Source organism: Gigantopelta aegis, chromosome 12 (genome assembly GCF_016097555.1).
Source record: "Gigantopelta aegis isolate Gae_Host chromosome 12, Gae_host_genome, whole genome shotgun sequence".
NCBI lineage: Eukaryota > Metazoa > Mollusca > Gastropoda > Neomphalida > Peltospiridae > Gigantopelta > Gigantopelta aegis.
Window position 1 is genome coordinate 11,969,111 of NC_054710.1, and position 17,143 is coordinate 11,986,253.

Genomic DNA, 17,143 nt, shown 5'->3' on the forward strand with positions numbered 1-17,143 from the left:
CTATCTCTCTCTCTCTCTCTCTCTCTCTCTCTCTCTCTCTCTATATATATATATATATATATATATGCATAGACATAGACATAGACAGATATATATATATATATATATATATATATATATATATATAGAGAGAGAGAGAGAGAGAGAAGAGAGAGAGAGAGAGAGAGAGAGAGAGAGAGAGAGAGAGAGAGAGAGAGAGAGAGAGAGAGAGTACATGAGTGACCGTTAGGAACCATTTATCTCACGAGTTGTTTTAAAAACGTATCTAACGAGAGTAAGTGAGTTTGATAGTTTTTTAAACAACGAGTTGTGAGATAAATGGTATCTAACGGACACGAATGTATTATTCTATTTCTGACATAGATATTATTTGCTGGTGATTAGTGCATCGTATATATACACGTGTAAAACTGTGTCCATTACACATGCCTGACAATGACACACTCACATTTATCGCCAATCACAGGACTTGTGGTGTTCACTTTTCTATCAAAAGTTGGGTGCACCTCGAACTTTGACCCATCCGGAAGTTATTTAGTTTACTATTACCTGACGTACGATTTGTTACCTGTGTTTATTCCACTGAACCATATGTGCATGCTTGCTCCCCAAACTGTCTTTATTACCGAGTCAGACGGTAGACCCCTTATCGTTAGGCCAGGAAGTGAATATATGTATCGTTAGATTCATTATTAACTACTGCATAGGTTGTAGGATCACCTTGTCTGCATCCTCTATAAAGTGTAAAGCCTTCAGTAATATTACAGTTTATGGATAAACACCATCCACGTTCATTATCCATTTCTGTATTGACGGACCAAATTTAAGATAAGCTAAATATTTTGTTGTAACACTCCCAGAAAGGATGTCAAATGCTTTTTCGGAATCTACAAGTAAGATCATTCCTGATTGGTTTTGTGTGGTTGTATAATATAGTATGTGGTATGTTATAAAGAAAGAAATGGTTTATATAACGATGCACTCAACACATTTTATTTACGGTTATATGGCGTCAGACATATCGTTAAGGACAACACAGAAAGAGAGAAGAAACCCTACATGTTCGATTATCAGTAAGGGATCTTTTATATGAATCATCCTACAGACAGGATAGTACATACCACGGCCTTTGTTACACCATGTGTGGAGCGCTGCCTGGAAAGAGAAATAACCTAGTGGGGCCACCGACGGGGATAGATCCTAAACCGACCGCGCATCAAGCGAACACTTTACTACTGGTCTATGTCCCGCCCCTCATATGTTAGTCTAATATTATTACCTATTGATCGACCATGTATAAATTCATTTTGATCCATAGATACTAACGAGGGGAGGACATTCTTAATCTTTCTGCAATAGCTGCTGACTCTAGCTTGTAAATAACCTGATATTGGTCTCCAATGTTTATATCCAAGGTTTAAACTTCTAATGAAAAAATAATTAATATCAGACCCAAACATTTATACATTCAGCAGTATAACTAACTTAAAATTATTTATTTTCTTTAAAACTTTAGTGACTTCATTATAGGTTAACACTTTTGACACAGTATCGTTTAGTTTCGTAACTCTATGGTTGTGGAGTTCTCTTTCTAGGTCAACATTAATTAATTCGTTATATATATATATATATATATATATTATATATATATATATATATATATATATATATATATATATATATATATATATATATATATAACACCTATTACCTCTTTCTCAATTTGATTTTGATTTTCTAGAACATTATTTTCATTGTCTATTAATACAGTTAATGTTTTTCCACATAATTTCACTTTCATGGACTACGAAAATATGTTGACGGTTTTTCTCTGTATTCCACGATTCGAGCTTTAGACCTGATAAAAACACTTTTCTTTTCTTCTTTTTTTTCTGTGAGTTTCCAGTTAATTTTTTAGATTATTAATACTTTCTTCTAAAGATTATCAACCGATTTGTCTTCATGCTGTGTGCGTTGTCTTCATGCTCATCCACGACAATGTTCCGTTGTTTTGTGACAGTTGTACTTCGTAAACTGAACTTTGGAACCTAAGCTACCTGCCTGGTATTTGCACTAGAATAGAATTAATTAAACCATAATGGACACCTAAGGTATGACCATTACAATATATATATATATATATATATACAGTCGAACTTCGATCAATCCACCTTCAATCTCTCGAAAACTTCGATCTCTCGATCTGAAGCGATGGTCCAGGCCGATTTGCTATACAAACTAGTAATAATGACCTTCGAAAACTCAAACTTCGAAAACTCGATACCCTCGATCTCTCGACCTAATTCTTTGGTCCCGCCATAAAAATTTAATAGAGTATGCACCTCTAAAACTCGACGCGTGTGGATTGATCAAACTGTCGTTGCCGATAAAAACGAATAAAAACATTTCAATGGCAATTTAACACTGAAAGTTGTCCAGCGTTCAGAAAACAAAAAACGTTAGGCATAATTTTATTTTGATGTAAGGACATCCAAAATTTCCATTCAAAAATACACCGCGCCACATATTCTTACGTCATTTGAATATCTAGTAATGGCGGACTGGAATTAAAGTTGCCTGTACAGTTTACAAAAACATGTTGTATTAAGCTTGAGCTTATATCATAAAGAGATTATTACCCTCGTGTATTTCGGTATCGTCAATATCATATATTAGGAATAAAAATAATATATTAATCTCGCCAGACGCTCGCATAATACAATTTTTATTCCTAATATATGATATTGACGATACTGAAAAACACTCTGGTAATAATGAGAGAGAGAGAGAGAGAGAGAGAGAGAGAGAGAGAGAGAGAGAGAGAGAGAGAGAGAGAGAGAGAGAGAGAGAGAGAGAGAGAGAGAGAGAGAGAGAGTATGATTATCTGGGGCAGTCTTCACAAACTAATAGAGAGATATTTTGGAATTGCAGTTTAAAATTAAAAAGAAAAATAGCATGAAGTAGTATTTACAAATTAATAAATTATCTACTACTGACAAAATTTAAAATTAAATAGTTGAGCCCTATAGGCCGTAGGCCACTTGGTAATGTGTACAAATGGTTACAGTACCCGTCCTTATATTCACGAATATATTTTGTTCACATACCTAGCAAATATAAATGTCATTACTTTATAACAAAATAAGTATTAAGGTGCATATGACCTCCACATAGTGATTCATTATCACTATTACCATAGCTTGTGTCATACGAGTTAAAGAATTAATTAATTAATGTTTAAGAACACCTCTACACAAAAATACACATCGTCAAACAAAGGTAAGTAGTGATTTAAAAATGCTTGATGATAAAATGCTAGTTTTATTTATATATAATATTACATTTTATATAAAATAGTATATAGTGTTAATGACAGAATAACAAAGGTTTTTTTATCTTTTCACTTGGTTTACAGTCATAATGCACAAGAATATCGAAGTGGTTACTTTGGACGAAGCGTGGGACGGACAGTACTAAACGTGTTGCACTGTAAGGGATATGAAAAGAACCTGGATCAATGTCATTTCAGTTCCTGGTCCAACTCTAACTGTCACAATGGGAAGGATGTCGGAGTCAGCTGTCAGTGTAAGCTGTTTAAAATAGAAAACAGTCTGGAACTTAGATACATAACAGGGCTGCAGAATATGCCATCTCCCTCTCTTCCACGTTATTGTGCTCAGAAGGTTGAGCATGCTGTATTTGAATACCTGGAATTAACATGTTCTCGGGGGAGCATGTCCCTGATACCAACCCAACAGATTTGGGCTTTCAGGCCCTATAGTGAATACAAGCCAGTGCTTACATTTTGTGAAATAAATGTTCATAACTATGTGTACTGAACCTTTAAAACATCATATCTGCTATGTAGAGGTTTAAATAAGTATATGGATTTACACATGGCACTACAATTATATGCATTGTATTATGAAAAGAAGACTTAAACTATTAGCACAGAAAATTTGCACTATGATGCTTTTAAATGATTACAAACAAACGTTTCTATTTTCAATTTGTGGTGTGGCAAATGAAAATAAAAAATACCAAAACTACAAAATACACATGGTTTCCAGGACAAACAGTTTTCTAACGTGTTTTGCAAGTACACAGTTGTTTGAATTTAAAAACACTGAGATGAATAATACCAAATTTGTTTAAATACATTGATCTTTCATCCATAAATAAAAAGTGAAACGTGTAGTAGACACCATCCGTTTTGGTCATTCATACCACCATCACTGGTTGTAAGATACAATTGGAGAAACAAAAAATTAATAAGCTTAAATTTCTAGGTTTAAAAAAAAAAAAATGTACATGTTAACTTGTTCATATATAATTATGCCATTTCTGCATTACAAACTGATCATTGCGTTTTTCTTCTTCTTTTTCTTTTTTCTTCTTTTTTTTTTCGGTTGGGGTTTGGGGTTGTTGAAGGGGGTTTTCTTTGTTTATTAGGGGTGGGTGTATATTTGTTTTGTTTTGGTTTTTGTTTGTTTGAGGGTTTTTCCTTGACATTGTTATTTACCTTTGTTTTAGTTGGCCCAGACTCCGTTACATTCAGTCCACCCACACCTGGATTAGTTGTAGAAGGAGAGAGTCTGAATATCACCTGTGTTGCTGAATGCCACCCACTTTGCTCCTATTCCTGGGAACCGGGGAGTCCACACTTCACTTCCAGACCTGTGTTAACACTGTCAAACATCAACATGAGTCAGACGGGTAGTACATATACATGTACAGCAAAGAATATTGGCTCAGATGCATATAGAAGTAACCAATTCTTGTTAATAGTCCACAGTAAGTAAATTGGAGGGCTTACTGTTAATTTGCATTCGCTTAAATTATCGATTTTGTCAAAACCAACATATTTCTGGGCATCGTAGTGGTTGTGGTAGTTCAAATTTAATTTTATGTGAAACATTTTGCAAACTAGACCGAGTGTCTTTTATAACGAGTTATATATTTGAAAACTGCATAAAATGTATGCATATCATTATGATTCGAACTGTTATATTTCTAAATAGCTCAAGTCATTGATATGTGGGGTAAGGCTAGAGGAAACTCAACTTAATGCGTTGGCAATTGCCGACAACCAAATGTTTGTAAACTACTGTGTTCACCTTTAAATTTGTTTTCTTTCTTTCACCACTACAGTATTACTTGAAACATATTTTAATTAGTTGTGTGTCTTTTTTGTGTTCTTATGTTCTATAATTTTACGAATTGGACAGTAGGTGCCCCCATGTTCGTTGATGCGTAAGGTACTTCATCAGTTTTACAAGATACAATGACTCCTAAAATTCTATGTGTAGCAGTCATAAGGGTGTATACCACTAAATCAAATCCCATAGACGACAAAAGTAACATGCGTGGCTAAAACTCCTACCTGCAGTGTATCAATCTACATAAACGCCACGAATATAAATACTACCACCCCTGAGACTTAAAGTGAATCAGAAAACAATTGGGGGGTCAAGCTTTTCATTTCTGAGATAACGAGTAGCGTCTATGACTACCATAGTTTTGCACAAAATTCGAGTACTTTTTTTACAGGTTTCAAGCACAAGCCTACTTGACAGTGATACTAGATGAAACAAAATTGCATATTATTTTTACCCAGATGAAACTATTCTTTGTTTACAATCAACACACTCATTTATCACCAATCACAGGACTTCTCTATCAGCCGGAAGTTATTTGGTTTAGTACTACCATACTGTCGATGATGTCCCATCCCAACTGGAACAACTTGGGCAAACACCAAATTGTCTCATATGTTAAATCGTGTGTTTTGGTATAGTAAAAACAAAAACAAGAACAACCGCAACAAACTAATAACAGTATATGTTCACTGAAATGATGTCTGAAACAGAACCTTATTGCAATGTAATTCACTCCTTTTCATCACATGGCGGAGAGTAATGACAAACGTTTTCATTGATTTTTTATGCATATGTTATCACGACTGTTTCTGCTAGAACTTTTTTTTTTTGGCTATGGCAATGTGGAATTGAATGCCACCACAGTCAACAGGAGATATGGAAGGCATCCCCCAGAAAGAAAATGGGTTAAATTTAGGGTTAAAGTTTCGAAACTCATACAGTAATGATAGGAGTAATTAATTTTAAAAAAACAAATAATAATAATTAAAACACTTTGGGTTTTACACTTTGGCCCCTGTAAGACTTTGTCAAAATAATCCTTTATTTTTGCACTGTTCAGAAATGGGGCTATGACTCCAGTAACTATTATGCCATCCAGACTCATTCTATGAAAACAGGAGTATCACAAACAAATCTTACGCTCCAATAACTATATTTCAATCATGCGTAAGAAACATTACCTAAATATACCTCGATCAGTGATAACGCTTTTCATTTAATGCCCCTTACTAAACGAATACACATGTTATTTCTGAGGTACGCCGAGTATTCCCTCTAACATCAGCACACGCAGCATCAGTCCAACTGTTGCGTCTTTAACTTGGTTAGAGGAATTCAATGGTGGATCAGCACAGATGTTTCTAGTACAATACCGAGGAGATGCAACATCGCAGTGGACGAATTTTACTGAAATAGTTTCTGGACGAGGCATGGGCATAAAGCACACTATCCTGATACCAGATCTACATCCAAAGACAAGGTATCTGGTACGAGTTCTGGCTTTTAACAAATATGGATACAAAGACTTCACAGAGGATCAGGAGATTTTTACAGCAGGTAATTAGTATAAGTTACTAGTAGTATGTGAAAATAGATTTCCTATTAAACGTTTACTTACCCACCAAGTAATTTTATTGTAGACATTAGGAAGCTAACAGAAGACACTGTTATGTTCATTCGTCTAATTGGGAAACACCTGGAAGAGAGATACGTGGGACACGTTATGATATTGACAAACGTCCGTTTGGGGTTGTTTTGTCTAGTGATACGATTTTGAAAATATAAATGATCTGGTTAATCAGATTTATTTTAAATAATTTCAATACTTAGCTGATTAGGAACATGATTTATCACGATAAATAAGTATTAAGCATTATTACCATGTTATGTTTAAATAATGAAGACTGTGTTCCTATCATTGTAAAAAGGAAAGTAAATTAATTTTCAAATAAAGTCAGTTATTAAGATTCAAAACTATTTATTGTTTACGTAACGTGTGTAAATAATTGACTTAACAATTGTCTTGACGAACGAGCTACCACACAACTGATTGCAATAGGTCACTATCTGACATGTCATATTTTTATAAATATATAATTGCTGATTCTTCTGTATGCAAATAACAACATAAACTTTCTAATTTCAGTTGTTAGTGTTAAACAAATATCCTTGATAGCAAAAAAAAAAGTGCTGTCTTTTAAACACCATTTAGTGATCACTGCTGGCCGCGATAATATATTTGCTCCGCTGTCAGTTTAAGGTGAGTATATTTAATTTCAGAACCATCTGATAAATTCAACATGTCGACAGCGACTGTGCCTAATAAAATGGATAGTCTGCCAGTGGCTGTAGGCAATGTATCCAGATTAATCATCTTGATTCTGTTTCTTGTTGTGGCTATTTTAGTCTGTCGAAGAAGCAACAGTAAAGGTATGGAACAATTAACTGAAATTGGAAAGACACACGCACACGCACACGCACACGCGCACACACACGCACGCACGCAAACGAATCACTATGCATAGTTATATGGATTACAACTAATTTTGTCACGTATGTTTGCACACCAGTATTATTAAGTAATCATTAATTTAATAATTAAATAAAGATACTTTTTATTCGTATTTCTTTTTAAAGTTTCATGGTCAAGAAAATGTTCGACAAAGGTTCAACAGGAAGAAATATATCATAACGTTACGTGTTTTCGATAGGATCAGAAAAAGACATTAACAAAAAAAAACGAAAAAAAACAAAAAAACCAAAGATATTTTCAAAACTAGGAAAGATATATAATAAATAGACTATTTAATGATTGTTATGCCAACTCATGATGTGTGAAAACAATATCACTATATATATATATATATATATATATATATATAATATATATATATATATATATATATATATATATATATATAATTAAGCAATTTAAACTGTGGGCCGCGACGAGTACAGCTATCTAAACAGTAATTATTAACAACTAAATGTAAACATGCATTTAAAGTATAACATTGTGCAAAGCCCAAATAAGTAACAATTTACCCGATTAACTAATTAGTATAACTTAACTGTAACGCTCAACTAATTTCCTTTTGATAAATTAGTCTACAGTGGGGACTGGTGTAAAGTACATATAAAAATATATTAAGAAAATTAACTAGGAAGTTATAAAATTTAACCAAAATCGAATACCGGTATTCATAAACTCAGCAAAAGTTCCCTTACATGTATCACAATATATATATATATATATATATATATATGGGGGGGGGGGGGGACGTAGTGGATGGCGTATAAGTGACCTCCCCCCCCCCCCCCCACCCCCAGGCTCCGGTATCGGGTTGGAAGTTCTTCAGTCGAGTTCCCGGCATTAAAGTTGACTTGTCCTCCGTGTCAGCTATGAGGTAGTCGTGGTATCGCCGACGTAACTTGGATTTCTGTAGGTTCCAGCGGTCAGGTGTATCCGTCGCATCCCTGGCTGGATGGTTACTCAAGAGAGCGACGGCCTTCTGCTTCCCAACGGCCGCAGTTCGGGTGAACTCAGCTGGTGGTACTTTCCGCGAAACGGGTGGTACCACTGGAGTCGCAGGAAGATCCATTTCGGGGCTGGCTGGCTGGCGAGTCCACTACGATGACGTGTGGATCTCCCGCTGGCATTACAGGCTTGGCAGGTCGGTCCGCTTCAGCTGGCTTGGCGTGCACGGCCTCTTCCTAGATGGCTTTCTCCTTCTTGCTCTTCTCTTCGGTTCGCCATACACTACAGTCACGGTTGCCCGTACGCCAGTGTATGCGACGCGGTATTCCAATGTCTCATACGAGGCGATCACCCCCCCCCCCCCAGGTGGTGGGGGGGGGGGGGGGAGACGAGAGAACATGCAGTGACGTCCGTACGCATCGCTGGAAAAAAAAAACAGAATGCAAGGGTAGAATGTTACATCAAGGTGTTTTCCGTCACGTCCTCTTCAGGGATATATGTCTTAATTAAAACAGGCTCGGCAAAGTGGTTAAGCCATCGGACTACAGGCTGGTTGGTACAGGGTTCGCAGCCCAGCACCGGTTCCAATCCAGAGCGAGTTCTTAAGGGCTCAGTGGGTAGGTGTAACGCCAGTACACCCTCTTCTCTCTCACTAACCACTAACAAACTAACAACTAACCCACAGTCCTGGACAGGCAGCCTATATAGCTGAGGTGTGTGCCCAGGACAGCGAGCTTGAACCTTAATTGGATATAAGTACGAAAATAAGTTGAAATCATTCAATCAAAGCGAGTTATGTCAGTGAGTCAGCTATTTTAAAGTTTGCGTGACGTCACTGAGGTAGCGACTTGAATAATTATAAGTGATTGGGAGATGAAAGCAGCAAGTATGGCGGCCCTTGTGGAATTAAATTGTCAGCAGTCTAGATGTATATGATCAGGAAATGAGAGCACCCAGTGTAGGGGTCCTTGAGGAGTCGAGCTGATGTCCTGGGGTGACGTTATTTTGGTCCGGCAGGGTATGCGATAGATAATGTTGTATTTTTGTTATAGTCTAGCACACAGTGTGTTGTAGCCTGGTACTTTTATTTAGTGTGTATATGGACCAGAGTAACTTGCCTATCCCAAAATTATATATGTGTAGGGAGTATGAATAATTAATAGTTTTTACGCCAGAGATAAGCTACCTACTCATGGTGTAATGGAGTAAAATATATACCCCACTTTATTTTTACAAAAACCGGCAATGGGTTGTAACTCATCTATATTAATAGTAGTATATTTTGATGTAGGTGTCATACCTGTAACATAGACACCAGAATAGTTAGTGATCAGTAATTATAACTTGATTCTAGTGGTTAATCAACCAAGTCAGGTAGAGTATGTGTAACGTTTATCTCATAACAAATAAATATAAATATGGGTTATCCAATTTTTGTTGTTATATATCTGGATATAACAATACCAATACTTAGTCATCATTAATTAAATGTTTACTTGTTTCATAAAACAAGTTGGGGGCTCGTCAGGTTAGAAGTAGTAAAGTCATTTCTGTTTGATATTGTGGTAGTTCACCCGTAACAATAGATAGATAGCTAGATAGCTAGATTACTTATATATTATTGCCAAATATATGAGAGAGAGAGAGAGAGAGAGAGAGAGAGAGAGAGAGAGAGAGAGAGAGAGAGAGAGAGAGAGAGAGAGAGAGAGAGAGAGAGAGAGAGAGAGAGAGAGAGAGAGAGAGAGAGGTGGGTGGAGGAAGATGCAGAAGGATAACGTGCTTGTAATAAATGTATTGTCAACCGTTTAATTTTTTTATTTGTTTGTATGTTTTCCCTAGATAAAGACACTGACGATCATACATATGATTCAAGGTAAAATGCAGATGTGTGTTTTGATTTAAAAAGTATTGTCATTGTAACTGCATACTGTTTGAGTCTTAAACAAGTTAGATGTTTATTTTTTTTACAACACCACTAGAGCAAATTGATTTATTAATCATCGGTTATTGGATGTCAAACATTTGGTAATTATAACACATAGTCTTAGACAGTAGCAGGTTTCCATGAGCCAATAGGGTTTATCTGTATCTATTTGGGGGAATAAGGCTCATAGTAATTTTTAGCAAGGTATTTATATATATGGTTGGAAAAAAAGGTGTTAGCATTAAAATAGTGGTAGCTTTTGAGTATTATCACCCTTTTCCTGACCTTAAGCTAAAATAATAATTGTTAAACTACGGCCAACACATGGCAAAACAACCTATTTCAACCCAGTATTTCATTCCCCTGTTGCTGTTGAAGCGTACGCTTCTGACATCTAATAAACGACTCAATGGGTAGGTGTAAGGAACTACACTGAATCTTCTCGCAGTAACTACTAACCCACTATCCTAGACTGACAGCCCAGATAGTTGAGATGTATGCCCAGGACAGGGTGATTGAATCTTAATTGAGCAGAAGCATGCAAATAAGTATAACTGAATGAATGAATCATTGTAAGCAATGTAAAGTGTTCAGGAGAAATATGATAATCATTTCCCTCATCCTCATTTGTACTTTTCCTATAGTCTAGTAGTCTACATATCAGTATACCTTACTGGCAGTATATTTGCCACACACACGCACACGCACACACACAATGTGGCAGTATATTCCTCTTTGGACAGTTTCAAGCCAGCAGATCCAGAATAACCTCAGCTCCTTATTCGTTTTCAATCATCCACCCTCTACCAACAGAGCTTGGCACATTCGGTTGTTGCTCCAGACACGCCTTTCAATATTTTTGACATGAAGGTCTGAAGCAGTATACATAAGCTGGAGGCTGTTGACTGTCTACCTCAACTGTGTTCACACAAAACAGGTTGTACCTGAGATCACTGATCTTAGTCTATAATGCACTGAGGAAACAGAAGAGACATGTGAATGCCTTTACTTTGGAGGTTTTAGTTCTCTGGGGAAAACAATTGCTGACTCAAATAAAACAAATTTCCTGGGTCTACACGGTTCAGCAATTTCAAGGCACTTGTCCTACCTTTGGTGGGACTAGGATGCAACCAAACACACCAATCTGTAAAATGTATTATTTTGTGGAATTTTCCTTTTTCGGGTAAGGAGTAGTGCTAATAATTTTAACAATATTTTTAATAATATTCTTATCACATGAAATATAGTTAATTAACTGAATTGCATAATTAATTTCTTTCAAATTCACGTTTCTAAAAATGGTAATCTTTATTTAGGAAATACATCAATTAAATATTTATGAAACTCTATTTATGAGAATGGAAAAAAAATATATATATCCTGCAGTTTACTTTTAAATATGCTTATAAAAATGTGCTAACATACTGAAAGCTACCACTGTTCCAATGTTATCACATATTTTTTAAATCTAGGGGAATATACATGTACCTTGTAAAAATTACTATGAGCCTTATTCCCCTCATATGATACAAGTGACCACAATTTTGGGGTCTAGCTCATAGCCTACAAGGGATCTTGTATATTAACCATCCCACAGACAGCATAGCACATACCAAGACCTTCGATGTACCTGTCGTAGTGCACTGGCTGGAACGAGAAATAGCCCACCGACAGGAGTAGATCCTAGATCGACTGCACATCAAGTGAGTGCTTTACCTCTGTGCTACACCATGACCCTCCCTTAAACAAGAGGGAAAGCATAAAAAATACTAACACAGAAAAAAACCCCCAAAAAACAAAACAATAGCAGTAGCAGCCACAATCCCCAAAAAACAAACCACAAACCCAGGAATTGTTGGTGTGTAATGCCTAAATATATATATATATATATATATATATATATATATATATATATATATATATATATATATATTCTTGTTTTTCCCCTGTCTGTTTCTATTATCATCATCATTATCATCATGATCATCATCATTATTTTAGTAAATGTTTTTTTTAATTATTATTATTATTAATGTTTTTAAAAATTCAATACATGCTACTTATAGCAATACTTTGAGGTATACTTCATGCACCATGTCATGTATTGCTTGTTTGTGATTCATTTCAGCCAGCCAAACACTAGATCGCAGACAGCGATGCAACATAACAACCCAATGTATGAACATGGTGAGTAGGTCTGATTTATCTCCCCTTGTATACTGCAATATAGGTTGTTCATGTAATCTGATATTCCATACATAATAATTCGAAGCATTGTTATGTCACTGACTTATAACACCTCAGGTTATCAGGTCACTATGGAATTATTTTGTTAGCATGAGGGATATTTGCTCAAATTTCAGGTAGGTCGTTTCCTCCTTTTACAAACATCCATAAACAGCAATAATTGTTGAACTGAATAAATCAATATAGCATTTACACTTCCCGTAACATCAACTTACCTCTTAATTTTCAATTGTCCATTATCCGGTCCCATTCGGAACTATACAGCGTTTTGAATTAAACATTTTGAAACATAAAAGCAAGTACCTTCCTGCAAAAAATGTTTACATTGGAATGGCGTCTGACGTCACTAGCAGCCAGTGATGTAGATCGTCTTCAGGTCAAACATACACTTGCGTTTATTTTCACAGAAAAAGATACAAAAATTGTAATGTTATGCACCATAGACTTTGAAATATAATCTAAGGATGTACCGCTTGGTTCAGCTGTTAATAATAGTGTTTGATAACTCCAACTTTCAGGCTCTGCCTCCAGGAGACTGACTATATTTATTGTGACCCCAGTGGTATAATAATTCACAGGGATCAAGCCCAAATGGTCGTTCCTAGACATCTGCATTGAGAAATGGCTCATGTTTCAATCTCCGTGCATATCGGGATTCTTTTTCTGGGAAATTCGTCTTTAGAGCAAAGTTTGGGGCTAGGTACCTGGCATAGTTGATCTTATTATAGGCAAAACACCATCAGATCATAGTTCTTATGACATTAAGGTCCACATTCCAGTTCACTACACGAAAAGCACATAGAAGACCAAGTACATGTATTGCATCCTCTAGCAAGTGTATTTAGGACACCCAGTACGTGGATAGCTCTCCATTGTTGTGAATTAGGTGTCCAATGAAATATATCGACATTGTTATCAGCTCACGTAAGAGTGGACTTTACAAGACACTGTTGAATTTCTGTTAAACTCTGCGACCATGGTAAAATGACTATCAAATCACTGCTGCCTTAAACATTGTCCTTCACCCATATTGTAAATCCCCCTTACAGTACCAATTTCGTAATGTTTTTTTAGAAATACTTGTGTACACCGACAGCATGATTGCAGGATTTACAAGCATGGACCCCAGTGATAGACAACTTAGAACAATTTTGAAAACTTGCTAAATTAGTTCAGTAGCTTTTACAAAAAGTGTTTGATCCATAATGACTATAATGTTTTCAACAAGTAGTTTCTCCCGGATTAGTTCTGATTGTTTGAAGATTTCAAACACTGTGGTTAACTGTTGTGGCTGGTACATTGTAAAGGGCCAATACCCAGCATCTTCTGAGCTTGGCATTTGGTTGATGTTAAATCTGGTCCACCTTGGGATTCGCCAATCCTCTGGACATTTTTGCCCTGCAAGGATCAACATCAGGATCTTCGTGCATGCAACTTTTTAGCAACTTCTTGGTTTTCTGGATTATGGTTGTCTCTGGTGAAATGAAGCCATGGGTCCCTACGTGCACAGGCTACATAGATGTATATCTTGATTTAAATTGTTTTTATGATGATTTTTTTAATATTGTATGTATGTTTGCAGGACTCGCCATGTCCATCGCCAAATTAGCCAGTTGCTATTTTTTTTTTTTTTTTATTAAGTGGCTACAACATTTAGTCTGGCTAAAATATAATTCTTAAACTAGCCACATTTTAATAATGTTCAAAGATATATTTAACATATCTGAAAATTGGCCAAACCAAAATTTGTTCCAGTGCAATCTCACTGTGTGTGTGTGTGCGTGTGCGTGTGCGTGTGCGTATGCGTATGCGTGTGCGTGTGCGTGTGCGTGTGTGTGTGTGTGTGTTCAGGGTGTTTGTGTTAAATTATTTTCAGAAAACAAACAAGAAATCATAAAACAAATTAAAATGTATTAATTTGTGGAATTTTCCTTTTTCGGGTAATGAGTAGTGCTAACAATTTTAACAGTATTTTTTATAATATTCTTATCACATGAAATATATTTTATTAACTGAATTTCATAATGAACTTCTTTCAAATCCACGTTTCTAAAAATGGTAATCTTTATTTAGGAAAAACATCAATTAAATATTTTTGCCACTCCATTTATGAAAATGAAAAAAAAAAATATATATATATATTTTACAGTTTATTTTAAAATATGCTTATAAAAAGGTGCTATCATACTGAAAGCTACCACTGTTCCAATGTTATCACACATTTTTTAAATCTAGGGGTATATACATGTACCTTGTAAAAATTACTATGAGCCTTATTCCCCTCATATGATACAAGTGGCCACAATTTTGGGATCTGGTTCATAGCCTACAAGGGATCTTTTATATTCTCCATCCCACAGACAGCATAGCACATACTACGGCCTTTGATGTGCCTGTTGTAGTGCACTGGCTGTAACGAGAAATAGCCCAATGGGCCCACCGACAGGAGTAGATCCTAGATCGACAGCGCATCAAGCGAGTGCTTTACCTCTGTGCTACGGCATGACCCTCCCTAAAACAAGAGGGAAAGCATAAAAAACATTAACGCATAAAAAAAATTAACACAGAAAAAAAGCAAAAAAAAGCAATAGCAGTAGCAACCACAACCAAAAAAAAACCCAAATCACAAACCCAGGAATTGTTGGTGTGTAATGCCTATATATATATATATATATATATATATATATTGTTGTTTTTCCCCTGTCTGTTTCTATTATCATCATCATCATTATCATCGTCATCATCATCATCTTTTTGTTTCCTTCTTTTTTTTTTTTTTTTTTTTTTTTTTTTTAATGTTTTTAAAAATTCAATACATGCGACTTATAGTTCTGCCTAACAATACTTTGCGCTATACTTCATGCACCATGCCATTTATTGCTTGTTTGCGATTCATTTCAGCCAGCCAAACACTAGATCGCAGACAGCGATGCAACATGACAACCCAACGTATGAACATGGTGAGTAGGTCTGATTTATCTCCCCTTTAATACTGCAATATAGGTTGTTCTGTATCAAATATTATCATGCAGCCATGCTTCATGTAATCTGATAATCCATACATAATAATTTGAAGCATTTTTATGTCACTGACACCTCCGTTGCTAGGATGATAATATTGGCGTTGCTATGTGTTATCAGGTCGGATATTTGTTATGACGGATATTTGCTCAATTTTCAGGTAGGTCGTTTTCTCCTTTTTTCAAACATCCATTAAGATCAATAATTGTTGAACTGAATAAATAATGATAGCATTTACACTTCCCGTAACATCAAATTACCTCTTAATTTTCAATTCTCCATTATTCGATCCCATTCGGAACTAGACAGCGTTTTGAATTAAACATTTTGAAACATAAAAGCAAGTAGCTTCCTGCAAATAATGTTTACACTGGAACAGCGTCTGACGTCACAGTCACTAGCAGCCAGTGATGTAGATCTTATTCAGGTCACACATAAACTTGCGTTTATTTTCACAGAAAAAGATACAAAAATTGTAATGTTATGCACCATAGACTTTGAAATATAATCTAAGTGTTTTATTTAAAACTTGGAGACACATAACGTTTTGACTGGCTATGCCATTCCCAATATGCCTTCGGGCACCTGCAATTATCCGAATTCTGGTAGTAGATTCTACATGATAATAAAAATAGTTTCTACATTACTTTTAACTGAAATATAATAACGAAAATATGAACTTGAAAGGGGTTGTATGATAAAACAAAAATCAGGTTACTACTTTTTGATATCGTGTTTTGACGCTTGCCTGTTACACCGTTATCTAAACCTCGCCAAATAACCACGATATCAAACCGTAGTAACCGGATATTCTATATACAAATGAGAATGCTACAATACAACCCTCCCTAAAACTATTACTTGAACGAAGTCAGGTGTGTTTCCAAGACAGCGTGCCTTAACTGATATACGGACAAAAATAAATATATCAATCAATCAATCAATCATTTGAAGATTCAAGCACGACTGTCTTGTGCACATTCTCTGAGATTCTCCGATGGATGTGTTCGATGGCTTAACCACTAAACCACCGAGGACAGTTGACAACATCCACACAAAGAAATGCCACATTAATTAATTTAGGATAGCACTACCAAACACTCGGTGTTACGGTAAACTAATATTAATTATTCAGTCATTAATTAATTGTAACATATTTTGTGATACACTTCATGACTACGCATTCAATGGGTCTGGAAGGGTGTTTATAATATTTGGAATTGGGGCCCTGTGACCTCACCCCACCCCACCCCACCCCACCCCACCCCATCTACATCGCTAATAGAACAAATACCACTAAAATACTGTTTAGAA

At 35.7% G+C, this 17,143-nt stretch overlaps 1 protein-coding gene across 1 annotated transcript in view; it reads left to right on the forward strand.

The window, feature by feature from the left end:
- Nucleotides 1-17,143, forward strand: part of LOC121385825 (deleted in malignant brain tumors 1 protein-like) — a 73,658-nt gene that overhangs the window by 53,154 nt on the left and 3,361 nt on the right. The window contains exons 14-19 of the mRNA XM_041516614.1: nt 3,416-3,585; nt 4,534-4,794; nt 6,417-6,716; nt 7,440-7,589; nt 10,477-10,510; nt 15,710-15,768. Coding sequence (XP_041372548.1) covers nt 3,416-3,585; nt 4,534-4,794; nt 6,417-6,716; nt 7,440-7,589; nt 10,477-10,510; nt 15,710-15,768 — 974 coding nt within the window. The remainder of the gene's footprint in view (nt 1-3,415; nt 3,586-4,533; nt 4,795-6,416; nt 6,717-7,439; nt 7,590-10,476; nt 10,511-15,709; nt 15,769-17,143) is intronic.